At 54.2% G+C, this 19133-nt stretch overlaps 1 protein-coding gene across 3 annotated transcripts in view; it reads left to right on the top strand.

The window, feature by feature from the left end:
* Positions 1-19133, top strand: part of PLXNA4 (plexin A4) — a 627343-nt gene that overhangs the window by 600946 nt on the left and 7264 nt on the right. For 2 of the 3 annotated variants that reach the window (XM_060108908.1, XM_060108911.1), the window contains exons 26-31: positions 4083-4186; positions 4717-4816; positions 6112-6302; positions 7382-7551; positions 11429-11641; positions 18214-18364. In XM_060108908.1, coding sequence (XP_059964891.1) covers positions 4083-4186; positions 4717-4816; positions 6112-6302; positions 7382-7551; positions 11429-11641; positions 18214-18364 — 929 coding nt within the window. Of the gene's footprint in view, positions 1-4082; positions 4187-4716; positions 4817-6111; positions 6303-7381; positions 7552-11428; positions 11642-15992; positions 16067-18213; positions 18365-19133 lie in introns of those variants that run through there. The other variant, XM_060108910.1, reaches the window with a different exon arrangement.

Genomic DNA, 19133 nt, shown 5'->3' with positions numbered 1-19133 from the left:
ACAAGGGGCGTGGCAGGAGAAACCGTTGAGGGAGGCGGGGGAGTGGTTGGATGGGCCGGAGCGGGTTCGGGAGGAGGAGAGACCGCTTCAGGGTAGGGTGGAGGTTGGAGAGGAGCTCTGGAGGGGGGAGAGGCGAGAGATTCGGGTGGGTCGGCTAGTGGAGAGGGGTCATCGTCAAAGGAAATTAGGAGCTTGGATGTAGGAGATGTCTGTATGGCAAGAAGGATCTGGGAATTGGAACAATCGATGCAAAGGGAGGGGCGGGAGCGTAAATATCAGAAGGCCTGAACATAGGGGACCTCGGACCATTTGCCCGTCCTGCGGCAGTAATTATCTAGATCACGGAGGATGTTAAAATTGAAAGTCCCTTCAGGAGGCCATTTTAGATTGATTATCTAGAGGATATTGTGACCAGGCCACAGTGGAAAATAGAAAATAAGCCGTCGGCGACGGAGATCTTGGGAGAAACCGAGGGCTGTAAAATTGGCTAGGACACCCCCCAGGGGCGTCTTAGAATCTGGTTTCGATTGTGAGGTTCCCATGACCCCCAGTCTGTCCCTGAGTGAATGGAGAGGGAGAGAGGCACCCCGGGTCTCAGTCTCCAATTCACGGCAGGCCGGAGGGCGGTCAGGCGATTGGGACGTCTCCACAGTTGCCCGAGGCCCGGAGAGAGGACGGAGGAGTCCCTGACGCGGCCGCGATTAGGGACAGGGAGTCCGGTGGGTAGGGACTCTGGGGTTCGGAGGGAACAAGGGAGGGGGACTTATCCTGTTTTCTGCCAGATCGGGTGGATGAGTAGAGGTTCCCTGGTTGTCTCCTGGGGGAGGGGAGGAGTGGCCCGCGCGGTAACCCGCGGGGCTTGGTACCCCTCCCAGGTTTCGGCACCAAATGTAAGGTCGGATCTTAACAGACGGCACCGCGAAACAGAGGAAAGCTTCAAGTGAGCTTTATTAGAGGGCGCTCCCGGGTGAGGTCCACTGGTCCGAGAGAAAGGGGCCAGAGAAGTCGCACCCGGGCGAGGGTTGGGCAAGATTTTATAGGGGAAGAAGGGAAAGGGGTGTGGTGAATCTGGGAGGGCGCAGGGTAGTCCTTATTTGGTGGTCTCTTCGGGTGTCGTGGCACTATCTGGTGCCGGTTGCATCCGTCTTGGGACCGTTAGTCCTGCCCCTCGAAAGGCGGGAAGGCTGGGCCAAGTGGAAGGTCCCCAGGTCAGTTTCTGGAACTGGGTGGTCCGGAGAGTTTCGGTCTGATGCAACCTGTGAATCTGATTGCGTTCCCCTGCCTCGGGCCAGTTGGCCTTACAGTAACAGAGAAGTGAAGTGTGTTCAGGCCACAGGTATAAGGACCCCGAGCAGAAAAGAGTGAGATTTAGGGACAGGTTTCCATGTTAGCACACTTAAATCACTCGATGCCAGGGAATCCCTGCCCTGATGTTGCAGCCTCTTCCGTTCTGGGTCAGCTGGGCAGGCTGCCCATGGCCGTGCTTCTTTCCTGCACATCCCAGCTGCCAACACCAGGCTCCCATCTGTCTGGGGTTCATTCATCAGGACTGGTTTGGGGATGGGACAGAGAATTTCACTTTTTTACCTTTCTGATATTTCAGGAAAAAAGTACTTAGCAATTTTCCTGTAGAAGAGGTAACCAAAATAACAGGCTTGAGAGATCTAAAAGCTCAGTATTCTCCAGCTCGCTATCTTCACATTGGTATTTAGAGGACCAGTCTTAAATTTTTGAGATAATTGCCAAAAAGACACTAGTTGATGCCTCCCTGCTGCCTGCTGGCATCCCGTCAGAAGCAGGGGCTGGCCTCGGAGGACCATAGGACTGGGACACCAGAATGCCTCTTCTTGCAGTCCCTGAACGTGTGACTAAGCACTGGCATCAGTGAAGAGCAGGCTTCCTGCTGCCCATGGGGTATCATCACTGCCCACAAGGCTCAGCCAGGGGGAAAGTGTGCGACGTCCCCATCAGCACAACTTTTGTGGAGGGGGAAGTGCTATGTCCCACTGGGATTCCTGGAGCTCAGAGTATGCACTTGAGGGGAGGCAGCTACCCGCCAGCATCCCAGTGCAGCCACAGCCCAGGTTCCAGTCTGGCCATCACTGCCCTTCCTCCACGCTCCCGACACTCGGTGGCTCACGCACGTCGTGGGCACCACGCCGCAGAGCTCTGAGTTGGGATGACCTCCAGGTCTGTCTTCCCAACCTGTTTCTTTAATTTCCCAGTCGTAAAATCGGAAGAACGAGTGAGAATCTCTTCAGAGAGCTTTCACTTCTGGCAGTGGACGTGCCCAGTTGAGGTTCTGGAGTTCAGCTCTTCCTTTGTCCCAGGTTCTAAGAGCGCGGCTCACCTTTCACTTCTCACTGTAGCTCACTGTCTGCCCACCATGGAGCAGCAACAGACAGGTAGAAAATCCTTTCACTGCTTGGAAAATAAGCCACCGTTACTCGCTCACTTACTCTTTCCCTTTTTTCGTCTATTCACTCTTTCACTTATGTATTATTCATGTAATAGGTACTCATCAGGTATTTACTGTGTCCCAGGTGCTGGGCTAGCCCTGCTGGTGGGCATCTGGCAGCATCACTTTTGCACTCCTAAGGACAAGCCATCATTGCTTGACTGCCCTGGGGGGAGCATGGCCACACTCTGTCCTGGTTTTTTTTTCGGTTGGGGACAGAGATGGCAGACTGACCTTCATCTACTTACGTAATTACTGGACATGATTCAGAGTCACGGCTGCTGAGTACGGCTGCACAGGCTGCGCACTGCACAACTTCAGGCCAGTTGTGGAACAAGGAAGTCCTGTCTCTCACTCCCGAATTAGTCACCAGCTGTCACTGCTCAGTCCCCCAGGCCCTGTGGCTTGTTCAGATCCCCCCTTGTGCCAAGTGCACAAGGCAGGGAGGAATCAGTCCTGGACCCCCAGCTCAGCCTTGACAGGAGGGGAACAGAGGGAGGGAGGACAATATGTGTGTCTGCGAGCTGTAGGGAAAAACCCAAGGCAGGGGTCAGACGAGGACGGCGGGGAACTCACTCCAGCCCCCAACCACATGCTGCAAAACCCGGTGGTCTTGCCTGTTTCAGAATTTCAGCATCTGTGAGGCGTCGAATGGGGTAGTGGCTGCCTGGAAACCAGATTCCTGGCTTCCTGGCAGGAACACATGTTGTATTTAAATTGAAAAGGCCATTTTTCCTTTCCGGTGTGTGCATGTGTAGATGTGTACGTGCCCGTGCACGAGAGCTGGCCTGTGTCTGGCATGCACCTGGGTCTCCATGTGCAAACAATTCAGGATGGAATGTACGTGCCTCCATCTCCATGTGATTTGTACCACATGTGGCGATGAGGATTTGGTAGATGAGAAACAGTCTCCTGTTTTCCCACGTGGGATCCGTCAGCAAGCCCGTGTGCTGTAGGTGTCTGGGCCCATGAGAAGAACATGGGATGTAAGCGTATACCTATGGCATCAGATAATCAGGTGTTGGACATCACCAAGAGGCTCTTATCCCCATCAACTTTGTGGGGACGAGGCTGTTCTTGGGCATGAGAATAGGTTTTGCTGGTCCCTCCACACTTACTCAGTCTCCCGGCCAGGGGTGGCCCACCTGCCAGCTTTCAGGTACGGGGTGCACCCCTAGAACAGGAACAGGGTGCACAGTGACCGAATTTGCAGCCCTGGTCTCATGAGCTCCAAGGCCTGACAACCAAGCGAAGAGTACGTGATGGTGATGACGCCACCTTGCATTTGCTTAGTACTTTCTGAAGTGCCTTCACCTGCCCTTTTCATTCAGCTAATCAGCATAGACTTCTTGCAGATGTGGCCACTGCGGGAACAGGTGGGCCACGGGGGTGACGTTATTCCTACTTCTGTCACATAGTTTGTTGGGATGAGAACCAGAACTGGAATTCAGGGCCCCCCACCCCGTGCTGAGAGCTTCTGCACCCCTCCTCTGGGAGTGTCTGCTAGCACCTGTCTGTGGATGCACCCCTGAGAAGGTGCCATGTATGTGCCTGCACAGGGGTCCTCAGGATCCCACGGGAGGGCCCTGAGGACCTCTCTGAGAAGTGACTGCTCTTCCTACAGAGTGGCGACAGGGAAGCGGGGCAAGGATGATCCTGCAGGACGAAGACATCACCACCAAGATTGAGAACGACTGGAAGAGACTGAACACCCTGGCGCATTACCAGGTGGGGTGACCGTGGAGTGGAGGGGGGCTAGCGAACTGGGCAGCCAGGTCCCTGGGAGTCTCAGTCCTTGAATAGCAAGGCTGCCCTGAGGCTCGTACCAAGCCCTAAATCCACTTCTTCACCAGCACTGCATGTGCCCTTAGCGACCCAGGGAAAACATGGCCCCCAGCCAGGAAACCCTGACCTCCTTGGAGATAGGTTGCCAGGTGTGTGCTTCCCGCAGGGCATAGGCACAGACCCTGTGGTACCCAGAGTTTAAGGCTGGGTGCTCCCCCAGGGAAGCATCAAGACAGAGGATGCTGGTGAGAAGCTCTTGCCAGAGTTGCTCCAAGAGTAAACCCCAACATAGACTACGGTTCTGTATTCAGATCTGTCGTGCGGCGTCAAAGGAAAGCTGACAGCCTCCTTGGTCCCCTGGTTCTCGGTGAGGCGCTGATTACCCCTGAGGTCCACGTTCATCCTGGCTTGTCCTGATTTCCTGGGGTGGCAGAGTTTCTGTGCCCAGGCCCTCACCTGTCTTTTCCCGGTAGGTGCCGGATGGTTCTGTGGTGGCTTTAGTGTCCAAGCAGGTGACAGCTTACAATGCAGTGAACAACTCCACCGTCTCCAGGACCTCGGCAAGTAAATACGGTGAGTTCATTGAATCATTCTGGGGAGGAGAGGATGCCCTGAGCAGCTGTTATCATTGCTGGCAGCACTGCTGGAAGGCAGTGGATGCCGGGATGGGGCGCGGGGGTGAGGAGTGGGGTGGGGGGAGTCAGGCAGGCTGGCCACCAGAGAGGAACTCTGGCCTGATGCAGGAGCAGGACCTTCATCCTCAAAATCAGGAAGAAAGTCTAACCTTCCTGAGCCTCCTACAGTCTCTAAGATGCTTTCACATTTGTGATAACGTGTTATGAAACGTCAGGTTCATAATAATCAGTGAATTGAATAATTATTATTTCCCCCTCTTACGCAGATTAGCAAATTATAACTCAGATGCACAGAGGCTAGATGATGTGTAAAGGTCACACACTATGAAGCAGTTGAGGGAAGGCACAGACCCAGGTCTCTGCTCCTCGGGGTGGGGAAAAGGGCGCTGGATGTGGGCTGGAAGCCTGCAAGACGGGCATTGCAAAAACTAGCAACTTCACGGGATGGTTCTGGAAAATAAACAGAAGACGACATAGAACGGTGCCCGCACACAGTGGGGCTTGCCTCTTCTTTTCCTGCTCAACACTCATCTCACGACACCTTACGTTTCAGCAAGTAAGTGGGAGGAATTGGTCCAGGCGAGAGGGGCGGATGAAGGTACACAAGTGACGGGGCGATCACTAAGCTGGTCAACCGTCATTTGGGGAGACGGGATCCCTGCTCTTTCATTGGTACTTAACTGGCTGCACAAAGCACACCCTGAGACTTGGGAGCTCTTATAAGGAAAGATAAAAAAGGACAAGCTTGGGCTTCCCTGGTGGCGCAATGGTTGAGAGTCCGCCTGCCGATGCAGGGGACATGGGTTCATGCCCCGGTCTGGGAAGATCCCACATGCCACGGAGTGGCTGGGCCCGTGAGCCATGGCCACTGAGCTTGCGTGTCTGGAGCCTGTGCTCCACAACGGGAGAGGCCACAACAGTGAGAGGACCACTTACCGCAAAAAAAAAAAAAAAAAAAGGATAAGCTTTTATTTTTACAAATTGAATAACAAGGACTGGAGAGATGCAAGTGCAGGAGGGAGGGAAATCTAAGTGGGTGGAGGGGCCACAGAGAGTTTCCCGGAGGTGGTGGGAGAGCGCCCCCGATTCAGGAATGGACGGAAGCGAGGCAAGGTGACAGCGCCTGCAAATGCAGGAAGGATCGGAGTTGGCCTTGGCTGGAGCCGAGGTGTGTCGTGAGTAATGGGCCGGAAGGCTGGGTGGCCTTACCGTGTGGGGTCCTTGCATTGACAGAAAACATGATCCGGTACACGGGCAGCCCTGACAGCCTCCGCTCACGCACACCCATGATCACCCCTGACCTGGAGAGTGGCGTCAAGCTGTGGCACCTGGTGAAGAACCACGAGCACGGGGACCAGAAGGAGGGTGACCGGGGGAGCAAGATGGTGTCTGAAATCTATCTGACACGACTGCTGGCCACTAAGGTATGGGACTTCAGACGGGGTGTGGGGCACCTGTGGGTTATGGGATGGGACTGCCTCACCTCACAGACATGCCACAGCTGGCAAATGCCTAGCATCTCTGCTGGTGCCCCCCTCTCTCATCCATTCATGCAGGCCCTGCTCACCAGTGCCCGTCTCCTTCCCAGCACAGAGCCTCAGAATCCTTCTCAACCCAGTGCTGCAGCCAACCCCACCCATACATCCGTGCTGGCATGCGTCAGAAGTTTCGATTCCGTCCCTTCTCTTGCCCTTGCTCAAATAGAGACACTAACCATGTGTATTCATAGTCTTCTGCCACACCTAACAGAAGAATGACTATTTCTCTGGGGTGTCGTGATGGAAATTGGGCTCCATCAGTGACTTTCCAGGCACCGTTTCTAATCCTGGTTCTGGGGACATCCAGCACGGATCCAGTATGGGTGGGGTCGGCTGCAGCACTGGGTTGAGAAGGATTCTGAGGCTCTGTGCTGGGAAGGAGATGGGCACTGGTGAGCAGGGCCTGCATGAATGGATGGGGGGGTGGGCAGCAGCAGAGATGCTGGGCATTTGCCGGCTCTGCACGTCTCTGAGGTGAGGCGGTCCCACCCCAGTTCGTCCCTCACTCCTGAGACTGGCCTCGGCTCCGCTCTCTGCAGAGGCCAGTGAGTAACTGTGCATTAGCTGGCGTGAGTAATGCCTAAACAGAACCAGCAGATTGTGTTTGTCTGCTCTGACCGAGTGAGTTGTTCATTAGCATTTGTGAAAAGTGCTAAAATAACACCATCAAAGGGTGTTAAACCAAACCGAGTTGTTGGCAGAGGAAGGCTTCCTTAGGTCCAGTTATCGGTGTTATGTCTGTTTTCCACGTGCCGGGGAAATGTAAAGCTGCTCGAAACAGATGCAGGCGGGCGGGGGGAGGGTGCCGATTTCACATATGCAGTTGCAGGATTTCCCCCAAGCAGGCGTGGCTGTGCGCTGTCCTCCCCTCCGCCCGCCATCTGGGAGGCCAGTCGACCTTAAAACCCAGCCTCGGAGCTCACGGGGCAGGCGAGCTGTGTCCGAACTTGTGCCCTCCTCCACAGGGCACACTGCAGAAGTTTGTGGACGACCTCTTCGAGACCATCTTCAGCACGGCGCACCGCGGCTCCGCCCTGCCCCTGGCGATCAAGTACATGTTTGACTTCCTGGATGAGCAGGCGGACAAGCACGGCATCCACGACCCGCACGTCCGCCACACCTGGAAGAGCAACTGGTGAGTGAGGGGCGAGCAGATGAATCAAGAGAGGCCAGCCTGGAGTCCATGAGCTCAGGTGGGCCTCAGGCCTTGGAGAGGGGGAGAGGGGCCGTGGTCCACCTTCCCAGCAGCGACTCTACGCAGGCGCTCTCTCGGGGCCTCCATCTCCTCCCCGATTATTTGTGTGCTCACTTCCTCTCTCCCTTCCCTCTAGTCGAATCATCCTTCACCTTCATTCCTATCATCAGTCAGTCAGTCAGCAAACATTTAACCAACTAAATGAGCAAAAAGGAACATGCCAGATGTGGCAGCCAGGTGGCTCTCACATCCAAGTCCCTCCCCTGTGCCTGACACTGTGTTAGACCCTGAGGCTTCTGCCCTCCGTAGGCTGACAGTCACGGGTAAGAGACAGGAGGGCAGCTGTTCGGACAGAGAGGCACATGCAACAATGGGGGAGGCATGTGTGCAGCTGGATTGTAGAGGGGCAGCATCTCACAGTGACCTTAAGTGGAGTCTGAAGCACGTCTAGGAGTGACCTAGGTGAACGAGGAGTGTTCCCATTCTATTCAAGAAGTGGTCTTCCCTTTCCACAAACCCCCTTCGGGGAAGGCACCGTCCCATAACTACCGTGTCTTTGAGACGAGGGGATCCTGTAAGTCCTAAATGCCCCTCTAGGTGTCTCACCATGGCCCCCTCTCTCCTTTAGCATGTATCATCCTTTCCCTTCATTTGTGTGTCAGTCGTGTTTCACTTTGAGACTGCAAGGTCAGACATCAGTATTCAGCTCTTGTGATGAAACCTTGCACAAAGCTGGGACTCGATAAATATTGATGAAGATGCAGAGCCAAGACAGTCTCTACTTGAGAGTTCTACCTGGGATAAAGCTGCCTTATATTTGGTCCCTTCCGTTCCAGAATCCCCTCCCAGTAGTTTTACACGGTCCCTGTCCTGGGGTGCTCACCCCAGAACATTCTTCCAAAGCAGCACGAGCCTGCTGCCCAGCACCCACCAACGGCTAGGACTGACATGGTACTAGGGCTCAGCCAGGTGCCCTGACAACCAGCCCCAAGCCCCAAACCCAAACCTAGATTTAGGTAGAAGTCAGCCTGTGGCACTGAAACGTTATTTAATGTAGGATGCTCTGGCTTCTCCTCTCTTTCACCTGAAGCACAGTGCATCACTACTAAAATTGGGAAATCAGGCAGGTACAGAGCTTTGGGCCATAGACCTGAAGAGTAGGGTTTGCTCCCACAGTAGTTCTGGGTGAGAGAAGATCTTTTGCATTGTGGAGTTCCTGCAATCTTTCTGAAATAAGACTCTTAGACTCTGGATTCCCATCTAGTACAGTACACGGCGTGAAGGCTGTTCTTTCCTCTGAAAGGCCTGCAGGTCTTGGCCCTCCCAGCGCCTGCCTCTAGGTAAGACTGCATTGCATTCTGCCCATCTTTTTAGCATTACTCTGCAGAGCTGTTCCAAGGGCATATGCCCCTGATCTACCCAGTCTGCTTCTCTCTGCCACCAAGGCTTCCTACTTACCACCCCAGCTGAATGTCTGCAGCCTTCAGAATTCAAGGAATGCCCTGCCCAGACCTTATCCAGATGCTGGGAGAGCTGGTATTTCCAAAACATTCCCCCTTGCTCTTGTAGCCCTTTACAAGTACATCCCCCTGAAACGGTATCTAAACCATTTGTTTTCAGCTCATACCTCCCGCTGGGGTAAGGTAAGGGCACCTCCAACGACGAGATGCCATGAAGTCCTTGGAGGGAGGGCAGAACCTTCCTTCCTGCCCGCTCTTCCAAGAGTCAGGCGTGTTACCGTAACAAGCTCCAGTGTCAGGGAAGGAAAGCCCGGGCAGGGGACAGCGGTACCAGCTCTCGGGTCCTCTCACCAGAGGACACACTCCCCCGATCCTGATCGTGGCCACCTGGGCAAGACAAAGTTAGTCCAGGAATTATGAAGCCTGCATACTGACTTAGAGTTAATTGTCCCTGATTGAAGAGAGATTGTTTCTTTATTCCTAGCCAAAGTTGTTAACTCGCCCTCTCCCCTACTACCTTCCTCCACATTCCCCTGCCTTTTCTCTTTTAAATAAACCTCCTGCTCATTTAGCCTGAGTGGCTGCAATCAACCAGAGATTAGTGCCACCACTAATGTTAATAATATGCTAATATTTCATTAGGCAGGAGCTTCTGTGGTTTCCCTGTTTGATCTGCCTGTCAGCACAACTGGCTGAAGGAAGGGGAATGTTGGGGAGAAACAACCATGCAGCAAATATGGGCTCCCAGAGTCCCTTTCCAGGTGGGACTTCCGGAAACGGGGAGATGTAGACTGGAGACTTCATCAGCTGGGCAGCCGGGAGTCCTTCATCCGGGGCTCTGAGCCCAGCTCTCATGGTCTCCCCTGGGCAGTTGCAGTGACCCTGACTTTGCCCTGAGTGTCAGAACTTTCTGTTCCATCCCTTTCTTTCCTCTTCTGGATTTCCCAGGATGAAACAAGGGCCACTTACCATTGTTAGACCTCGGTGCTGCCTGCATGGCACACTTTGTGGGAACTTAATAAATACTTGTGGACTGATTGGCAGTCTTGAATATGAGGCCGTACTGTATTTTAGCATTTGTTGTATGTACGTGCTGGCTGCTGGGAGAGATACAACAAATATAGAAATCCTGTTCCTGCTGGATCGAAATAATGTAATTCAAAAGAGTTGAAGTTGTAAGAGGCAAGCCAAACACACGCAAACATTATAACTATTATTACCAACCCTGAGGACAGCAACCAAGCAACAGTAAAGCATCAGGGCACATGGCAGGAGGTAAGGATGTGGAGGCAGAGGGAGGGAAATAAGTGATCCCTTGCTGGGTGCCACCCCATTTCCTGACCTGCGTCTCCACAGGCTGGATGGAAGCCGCAGACTCTGAGAGCCAGTAGAGTACAGTCAAAAGCAAGTTTCACCTCCTCTTTGTCTTTGGTTCACTCCCCTTTGGCAGTACCTTCCTCTCCTCTTCCTTCAGCTTTCATCCAGCTAAGGAACACCTCTGCATCTCTAAAACTGAGACCATTAAGTGTCGTCCTCTCAGTGAAGACTTTCCAGATAATGCCCCTCTGGGTAGACTTGCTCACACCTCCCTGGCTCCCACACTGGACCCCACCCATCCCTCAGGTCCAGCGCCCAAAGTTGCTGATTGCACGTCTGACATTCCCCACGAGCCCAGCAGTGTGCAGACTTCTGGAGGACAGGGGATGGGTCTTATTCACACTGGACCCCCAGTTGCTAGCATAGCTCCTGGTCTACAGCAGGTGCTAACTGGAAGAAAGGGAGGGGAAGGAGGGAACACAACGGGGCAGGTGAGAGGCCGGGAGTGGGGTTCGTTCAGCCTGCCGGCTTAGGGATGGGAATCAGTTAGCTGCACTTGAACTGTTGAGTGCCAGGGCCCTCACCACGTAGGAATGAGCCCATACGGCCAGGCAGGAAGGGCGAGGGCAGAGAATAAGATACAAAGCCCAGGCTCCAGGCTATTGAAGGTTTGCCAGCCAGACATGCCTTGTATCTGTGGCGCAGGGGCAGGCGGTGGAACAGAGTCAGAAGTTCCATTTCTAGTACCCGTCACGGCTGCCTCGGACCCCAGCGCCTTGTGTTCTCAGGGCAGATGGTGAGTCCTGTGGTCCAGGCTGGGCATCGAGCCCTCCAGTTCCCATCAACGCTGTATCTCTGAACAGACTGTTCAACCTCGCTGATCTCCACGTCCCTGGAAAGTGAATTGATGACATAGAGAAGGCCCCTCAGAACCCTTGCTTCCCAGCCTTTTCTCTTTCTCCCGGGAACTCTCCGGGCCAATGTACAGTGCCCCCCTGCCCCCCAGCTCCCTTGACCGTCTGCCTCTTCCCCCCACACAGCCTGCCTCTGAGGTTTTGGGTCAACATGATCAAGAACCCCCAGTTTGTGTTTGACATCCACAAGAACAGCATCACTGACGCCTGCCTGTCTGTGGTGGCCCAGACCTTCATGGACTCCTGTTCCACGTCGGAGCACCGGCTGGGCAAGGACTCCCCCTCCAACAAGCTGCTCTACGCCAAGGACATCCCGAGCTACAAGAACTGGGTGGAGAGGTGAGTGCTGGGCCGGGGAGCCCAGGTAGGCCCCGGGCCGCAGCAGGCAACTTCCTTGGTGGATGTGGGACCCCTTCCTTCCCCTCTGCAATGGGCAGGGCTTTTGCAGACTGGTCCTGCGCGAAGCCCCAGCCTGCAGTGGTGACACCCACAGCCCACGGACCCAGTACTGTCAGCTGAAACAAGAATGGGACATGGCTAGAAGCTGCCACTGCGTTCTGCTCCCCTGCATGGAGGGCCCAGCTCTTTCTAGGCTCAGGAAGGAAATAGAGTTCCCTGCTCTGGTGCCCACTAAAAAATAAAAAAAAAAGTAAAGACTCCAAGGGACCGAATAACATCCGGCCACAGGCAGGCTGGAGGCCTGTCCCCATCTGCCCGTCCATCTGGCAGTTTTTCCAGTGTCCTGTGGGGACATCCTTGTCACACTGAACAGCTTCACACAGTCCCAGTCCCCTGACTCTCAGCACGATGAACTCTTGATGCCCGGGCCTTCCCAGCCATAGTGGCCCTAATCTAATCCAGTCTCAGCTATGCACCTGTGATGGGAGGGCCACCTGTACGCTGTGCAGCTGGGTTCCTCTTGGTACAAAGCTAACTCACAGTAAAGAACATTCATGGTTTGGCTGGGCTGTATCAGCTCCATATGCCAAGCACCTGAGCTAAACAACCAGCTGAAAGTCTATTTATTTATTCATCACAGTAGCTCCGGAACATAAGGGGACAGGCTTTATAACCTCATTTTGTGCCCGTGAAGGTGAAGAACTATACATACAGAATGGTTGAGTAATCAGTCCAAGATGACTTAAGTGGCCAAGAGAAAAGTAGATCCCCAAATTCAGCTGACTCCCAAATCTCTTTTCTACAATTTATGGTACTTTTTAGACAGGGCTTTTGCCAACCCATGTGGTATCTGTGTGAATTAAGGCAGGTGCCCCTTCCTACCAGACGATGTGGCCCCATGCCAGGATGTATGGTTTGTTGAGTGACAGGCTAGCTGTCAGTCCTAGCTCACCCTCTCAACCAAGCACCTTTGTGCAGTGAACAACCTGCACACCTCTACATGGCGGTCTTGATTTTAGAGTCCCTCTTTCTTCTAAGTAGCTTAAAGATAGGAAACCTGGATGGAAACTCAGATTTGGTGCTTTTTTGAAGAGTTAGAGACCAGAAATTGTTCTTGACTCAGTGACTGAGACAAAATGAACAATATTGTTTCACCCATGGAAGAGAGACAGTCTCCATCTTTATAGTTGAAAATTGCCTTCCCTTTTACAGAGGGAATAACTGAGAGCGGGGTGGGATCCTGGCCACCCCAGTAACATAGTTCTGCTGGAAGAATTGCGTTTTGTTTTCCCTCTCCCTCTGTTCTTTGATATCTCCCCCCACCCCTTCCTGCTGGTGCATGTGGTGGGCTTCCAGCCTTGGCTGTCAGAGAGACAGCTCACTCTTTTGTCCTCATATCTGATTATGTCTGAGTCACCAAAGAGGCTCTTACCTCCCCCTGCTTCGACAGTGGCTCATTCTTCTGACAACAGAGCTGCCAGGAGGAGCAAGCTCTCCTGTGTGGTCAGCTGGCTCTTCAGCAAAGAGAGAGAAGAAAGAGGCAGCGGCTGGGCTCTGGTTACCCCTGTGCCGGTGCAATGTCACTGCAATGGGACCTCGGGCAGGGAGGGAGAAAGCAGGGATGTGAACGGCTGGGAGCATTTATGAAACATCTGTGTAGAGGATACTTCCCCAGAATGGCCCGGTTAGTCAGAGGTGAGAATAGTGCACGTGCCAGGCTAATGGTCTCCCTTTCACTTGGTGCTAAATGAGATCTGTGCCACGCAGCTGCTATAGCTCACAAGTAACCCCAGTCCATTTGGTTATTTTTAGGAGTGCCTTGATGGTCTCCATTTCTCATCCCGCCCGTTTCTTACCAACCAAAGGCACTCTCAGGAAAGTCATCTGTCACTTGCTTGGGGTCCCAAATCATTTCTCCTCCCCTTCTGGGATGAGGGTACAAAGACAGAGGGGTTGGGAAATAGCACAGATAGGTCTGGAGATCAAGCCTAGAGTGCTTCTTCCCTCGGTGATGAGTGGATCAGTTCCAGTCTCCCTTCGCGAGGAGGCTGGCCTCTGAGCTTGTCTGGCTGCTGGGAAATGAAGTCCAGCAGCACAGAGCTTGCTCAGGACCCACAGCCAGCCTGATCGCCCCCCCTGGCCTGCCGAGGGCACTGGCAGCCTCCAGTTCAGAAGTGGCCAGGGCTTGCCCACTTCTGATTTCGATGTTCAGTTCCTGTGAGCGTGCAGGCAGCGCACACAGGGCCCAGGCTCACTGCCTCAGTGCTGCAGAGCGTGCCCCGCACACATCTGGGGGAGGGCCTGCTGTCCTCAGAGCTGAGAAACGGGGTTTATTCTGGTGGCCCTCTCTATAGGGGGGTGGGACGCACACGGCTGCAGGAGTCCTCACTAACTCTGCTGGTTGAGCAGCCCAGGTCACTCTGTCATACCTAAGCAGGCTTTACCTCCTAGAAGTTCTTCAGCTACCCATCCCCCCACCATCCCCTCCCATTCTCCCACAGATCCTCCCATCCCTCATCCCTCCCATCCTTCTGCTTGTCCTCTCATCCATCCTCCATCCCATTCCCGCCTCCAGGTACCTTGCAACGCTTGTGGTTGGTGGCCTCACTGCAGACTCCCCGTCTTTGCTGCCTCCATTCCAAGTACGAGGGGTTTTGCTTACGGCCACGTCTAGTGAAAGGGAGAAGAATCTCTTGGTTCCCCAGTAGCAAAAGCAACTGCTACCCTCATCTTAGCAGAACTCAGCAGTGTTGTCACCAAACTGGTGTGTCATGCTCAGCAGTAATTTCTATTTCACTGTCAACAGCAGTAACAGTTTCATGTCAGAGTGATTGCCTCTCATTTTAAATTGGAATTAACCCCGTGGCGACGGTAGCCTCCCTCACCTGCAGGCACAGGTTTTCCACACAGGAGTGAATGGAATGGAGCCACAGTTGGGCCCCTGGGAACTGGGCCGGGGCATGCCACTCACTGGGATGCCATCTCTCACCTGTGTCACACGTGAAAAGGGCTCAGAATCTTAAATATTTAAAAATGCCTCCTAAAGAAGCCATCCATTCAAAATATAAAACTTGGGACAGTTCACCCTGGGAGCAATACTGGAGGTGAAGTATGGACATCTCATTAACTTACTCATTCATCCATGGGTCAAACATTTATGGTGTCCATCGTGGGTGCACTGGACACTCGGGATGGATTAGACTTGGTCCTTCCCTTGTGGTCCTCATCATGGTCAAGGAGGACACACAGGCCCTCTGCAAGCCCCATGAGCTGTACCAGTGGGGGCTCAGGGAGCAATGTCCTGATTCTGCTGGGCCTGGGGAGGTCAGTGAATGAACACAGAGGAAAAGACTATTATGCAGGAGCTTGAAAAGTAAGTATATATACATCAGAGCCTTGGGCTCTAACTGTCTTTCACGACTGCACCTTCATCCTTGAGGTGTTTGAAAGGATGAGGATACTTTGTTCTTCTCTAAGAGTTCAGGGCATTGGAGACCACCTTCTCAATCACTGGGGCCATCCTAAAGGCAGAGATGGGGTGCCCACCGTCACACACTGGGTGCATCTCACAGAAGCACATGAATGTAAAACACTGCAGACTGGTCAACAGCAGAGAATCCAGCTCTCTGGGGCCCTGCCCTTTATAGCAGCTCCTGAGGACCAGTATCAGGACCACAATGGGGCTGGCATCCCTTCTGGAGAAGGACTGGTTCCCTTCTGGAGAAGGACTCGCCTGCAGGAGGACATCCCATGGGAGCAAGTTCAAGCACAGGAGCCCAGGCTGACCCTTCCCTTCCTCACTGCACAGCTAGCTGATAAGAGCACTTGTGTGAAGTTCATTAATGGGACATAATTGCATTCTCCACAATCAATAAGGCTGCTCAGTGGCAGAGCCCGGCACAAAGCCCCAGCACAGCAGGCGCTCAAGAGAAAGCAGTTGTGCACACAGTGCAGAGATGCCAGAGCAGGGCCACTGTCAGGCTCAACAGGTGCTGGCCAGGGAGTGGGGTTGGGCAGAGCCCTGGAGAGGAGCAGGGAGAGGTCGAGGCAAGGGCAGCAGAGACCTGCAGGGGGGACGGGCCCACTTAGCTCCAGGCAGGGCTTGGGGTGAGGATGGGCCGAATGTCAGCAGACCTCAAGCCCCACACTCCTCTAGGACATCAGACTGCCCAGAGTCTCTCAGCTCAGCCATTTAGAACTTGCTGAAGATGAGGACGTGTGGTCGAGCCACTCGTAGGCTTGTGTGTGGCACTGACGTGCACTGGTCCCATCCAGCGCCCTCTGCACACAGGCAGCAGAGGAGGGGCGGGTTGCCCCGTGCAGACGTGACCTCACTATGAGCGGGAATCACGCAGAGCACGTCCAGGCTGGCTGCCCCCATGGCTGCAGGTGAGCAGTTAGACCCCTGCCCTCCCACACACTCCTCTCAACCCCACCTCACACTCTCTCCCTCTCTTTCTCACAGACTCATTTTCTATACATCCTCTTTGGAGCAAAGGACTGGGCTTTTAGTGCGGTAAAGGCAGGCTATTGCAAAGGGACAGTGTTTCCCATGAACCCATGAAGACAGTGGTCCCTAACCTGGGCTCTGAGGCCCCTCACAGCCATAAAGGTCGCAGTAGGAGGCCTCATGCTATTTGCAGAAAGCCTGACAGAGCCGTCCCCCTACCTGTAAGGTTTCACGAGCAGGTAACGGGAAGGGCAGGAGTCGTTGCTTCTCATGACGATCACGTCCCATCAGGGGGAGCCTGGGGTTTTCCTCGCGGTCAGTAGGTCTGGCTGTCCGTGGTGACAGAGTGAAACTGTCTGCAGGAAACTCTGGGCCCAGCCATGTTGCCAGAGCTGTGTCTGGCTGCTGGCTGCGAGACAGCAAGGAGAGGCTCGTTTGTTCCTATCTCCTCCCCCCATACGACCTGTGGACGTGACCCTTTACCGGACAAATGTATTTGCTCACTAGGCATGGAGTCACGAGGGGACGACGGCACGTATCTCCTTGGGAGCGGCAAGGTTGGGGCCGCCACTGATGCCCTGGGTCTCTGCTGTCAAAGGGAACATTGCATTTATTGCCTTCCAGAAATAGAGGCAATGCATCGAGCCTCTCACTGGAACTTTAGCACCTGGGATGTCATTACCTGGAACCCTGAGGGACCCTAAAGATGTTTTGGGGTGGGATTCAGGCCTGGAAGAGAGTGGGCTCCTCTGGGGTGGAAGAGAGGAACCAAAACGAAACAGGACAAGGAGCTGAGGGGCCCAAGGGCTCTGGAGACGAGGGAGGGCGAGGGAAGAGAGGACCCCACGCTGAAATAACGTTGTGAAGAAAGGAAGTCTAAATGAGCCGGAGGCGGAACGGCCTCCGTGCAGGGCTGTGGTTCAAGTAGGGCGGCCAGGCCACCCCTTGCCAATCCTTGCCGGCCTGGGGATGCTCTGGCGCAAACTGACCTGTCGTTCACACAAGCCCTTGAGCATGATGCTGGAGTAGCACAGGAATGCCACCTCTGATAGTCTGCCACCCAACTCCTGGGCACCTAGGGGCAAAGGTGAGGGTGGGCACAGGATGGAGAGATTCATGGTCAGCATGGTAAGGGATGCAGAGGGAGAGATGCAGCGCTGAGGTCCAGGGTGAGGATGAACCAGAGCCTCTGAGAATACGCCCTCCACTCACCTGATCAAGCCTAGAGTTCTGGGAACCCAGGAGCTGTCATTGTCACCTGCGTGACTCTCTGAAAACTTTGTTCCCCAGCTGCTTCACTTGCCTCACCGGAGTCCCCGCCCTGCTGACTGTCCCCGCCACCCTCCCCTGTTCTAAGCTCTCAGGCTCACTCTCCCCAGCAATGAAGCCACGGGCATTCAGCGTGGGCTGAGCTGGGACACCGCAAGGACTCCTGGGCGTGCTGCCCCACGGCCCTGATGCTCCCCCGCCTTTGCAGGTGCCTGGTCTCTTTCCCGTAGCCCACAGCCGAAAGCACCTGTCTTGGGGGGCACCAGGGCCCTTCAGTTCCTCATTAGGGAACGACACAACTCCCCTCTGGTGGGAGAGTTGGGGGTTGCTGCATAAAATGTCAAACTGCAGAAATTAAAAATGTAAATGTTGGCATCTAATTAACCAGTTGACAGGAGTGCACAGCTGCAAGTGACAGTGACTGATTGCCTTCTGCCAGCCTCTCCCCGCCAGCGGCCCCCAGCCCCACCCTTCTCCTGGCTAACCTCAGAGAGGGGAGGACATCAGGGCAGGGCAACTGCCTAGAAGAGCCTTCAGGCCCCATGGAGGGGACGTCTTGCGTCTGTGGGAGGGGGCGTTAGAAGGACACACAAGGCAGGCTGGACCACTGTTCTGGGAGCCGGGAGCAAAGCCAGTGCAGGCGATAGTCGCTCCTTCCTCCTGTCCCCACCCTGTCCACCCTCTGATAGTGTCTGGGTCACCCTCCGAAACCGCTGGCCCCAGACCCGGCACTGGGAGTTTCCACCTCTCCTCTGCCCCACACGCACGGTTCCTCACTCCCATGCCTCGGCAGGTATTACTCAGACATCGGGAAGATGCCGGCCATCAGTGACCAGGACATGAATGCGTACCTGGCTGAGCAGTCCCGGATGCACATGAACGAGTTCAACACCATGAGCGCGCTCTCCGAGATCTTCTCCTACGTGGGCAAGTACAGCGAGGAGGTGAGCCCTGCCCTGCTCGGGGCCCACTGGGAAGGACGGCGGCAGAGACCCAGAGATCCCTGCCTGGAGCAGCCTCTGTGCCCAAGAGCACCACGCCAGACTCACCCCTCCCCCATGTCTGCTGGGGAAACTCTACCACCCGGGACTTGGGGGCTGTGCTCTAAAGACAGGGATGCTAGAAACATACCAGTCTATCAGTTCTGCATTAATGCCTGTTCTTTTCAGATATATAGATCAAGTATCTCTTGTTTTTTTCTCTTTATTTTCTCTTCCCTGCTGTTCCCTCTCCTTTATTTTTTCCCTCTCTCTGATCGAATTCTCTTTAAGCAAGCAGTTCCCCACTTCCATAAGGAAAAGAGAAAAGAAAAGAATAGAATAGAATAGAAAAGAATAGAATAGAAAATAGAATAGAAAGAATAGAATAGAATAGAATAGAAACAAGATGATAGGGTAGGAGAGAATCAGAACAGAATAGATACAGACTAGAGCAGAATGGAGTCTATAGTTGCTGCATTCCCTAGTTAGGAAACTTCATCTGGGGTCATTGCCCCTGCAGACGCTGCCTGCTTTCTGGCCAGCACAGAGGTGCCTATGGTTTTCTTGGTCATACCGGTATAGACCAGGTAGGTTCAGAATCCAGGCTCCCCATGTCTGAGCAGCAGCACAGCTGCCCTGTGAGTGGAAGGTGGTAACAGGAGTGGAAGTCACCCCGAGACACTGAGCACCGTGCTTCCCGCTGGGCATGGACCTGTTTGCTGTCTAACCCCTA

This window comes from Mesoplodon densirostris, chromosome 9 (assembly GCF_025265405.1).
Source record: "Mesoplodon densirostris isolate mMesDen1 chromosome 9, mMesDen1 primary haplotype, whole genome shotgun sequence".
NCBI lineage: Eukaryota > Metazoa > Chordata > Mammalia > Artiodactyla > Ziphiidae > Mesoplodon > Mesoplodon densirostris.
This window is presented reverse-complemented; position numbering and strand designations above follow the sequence as displayed.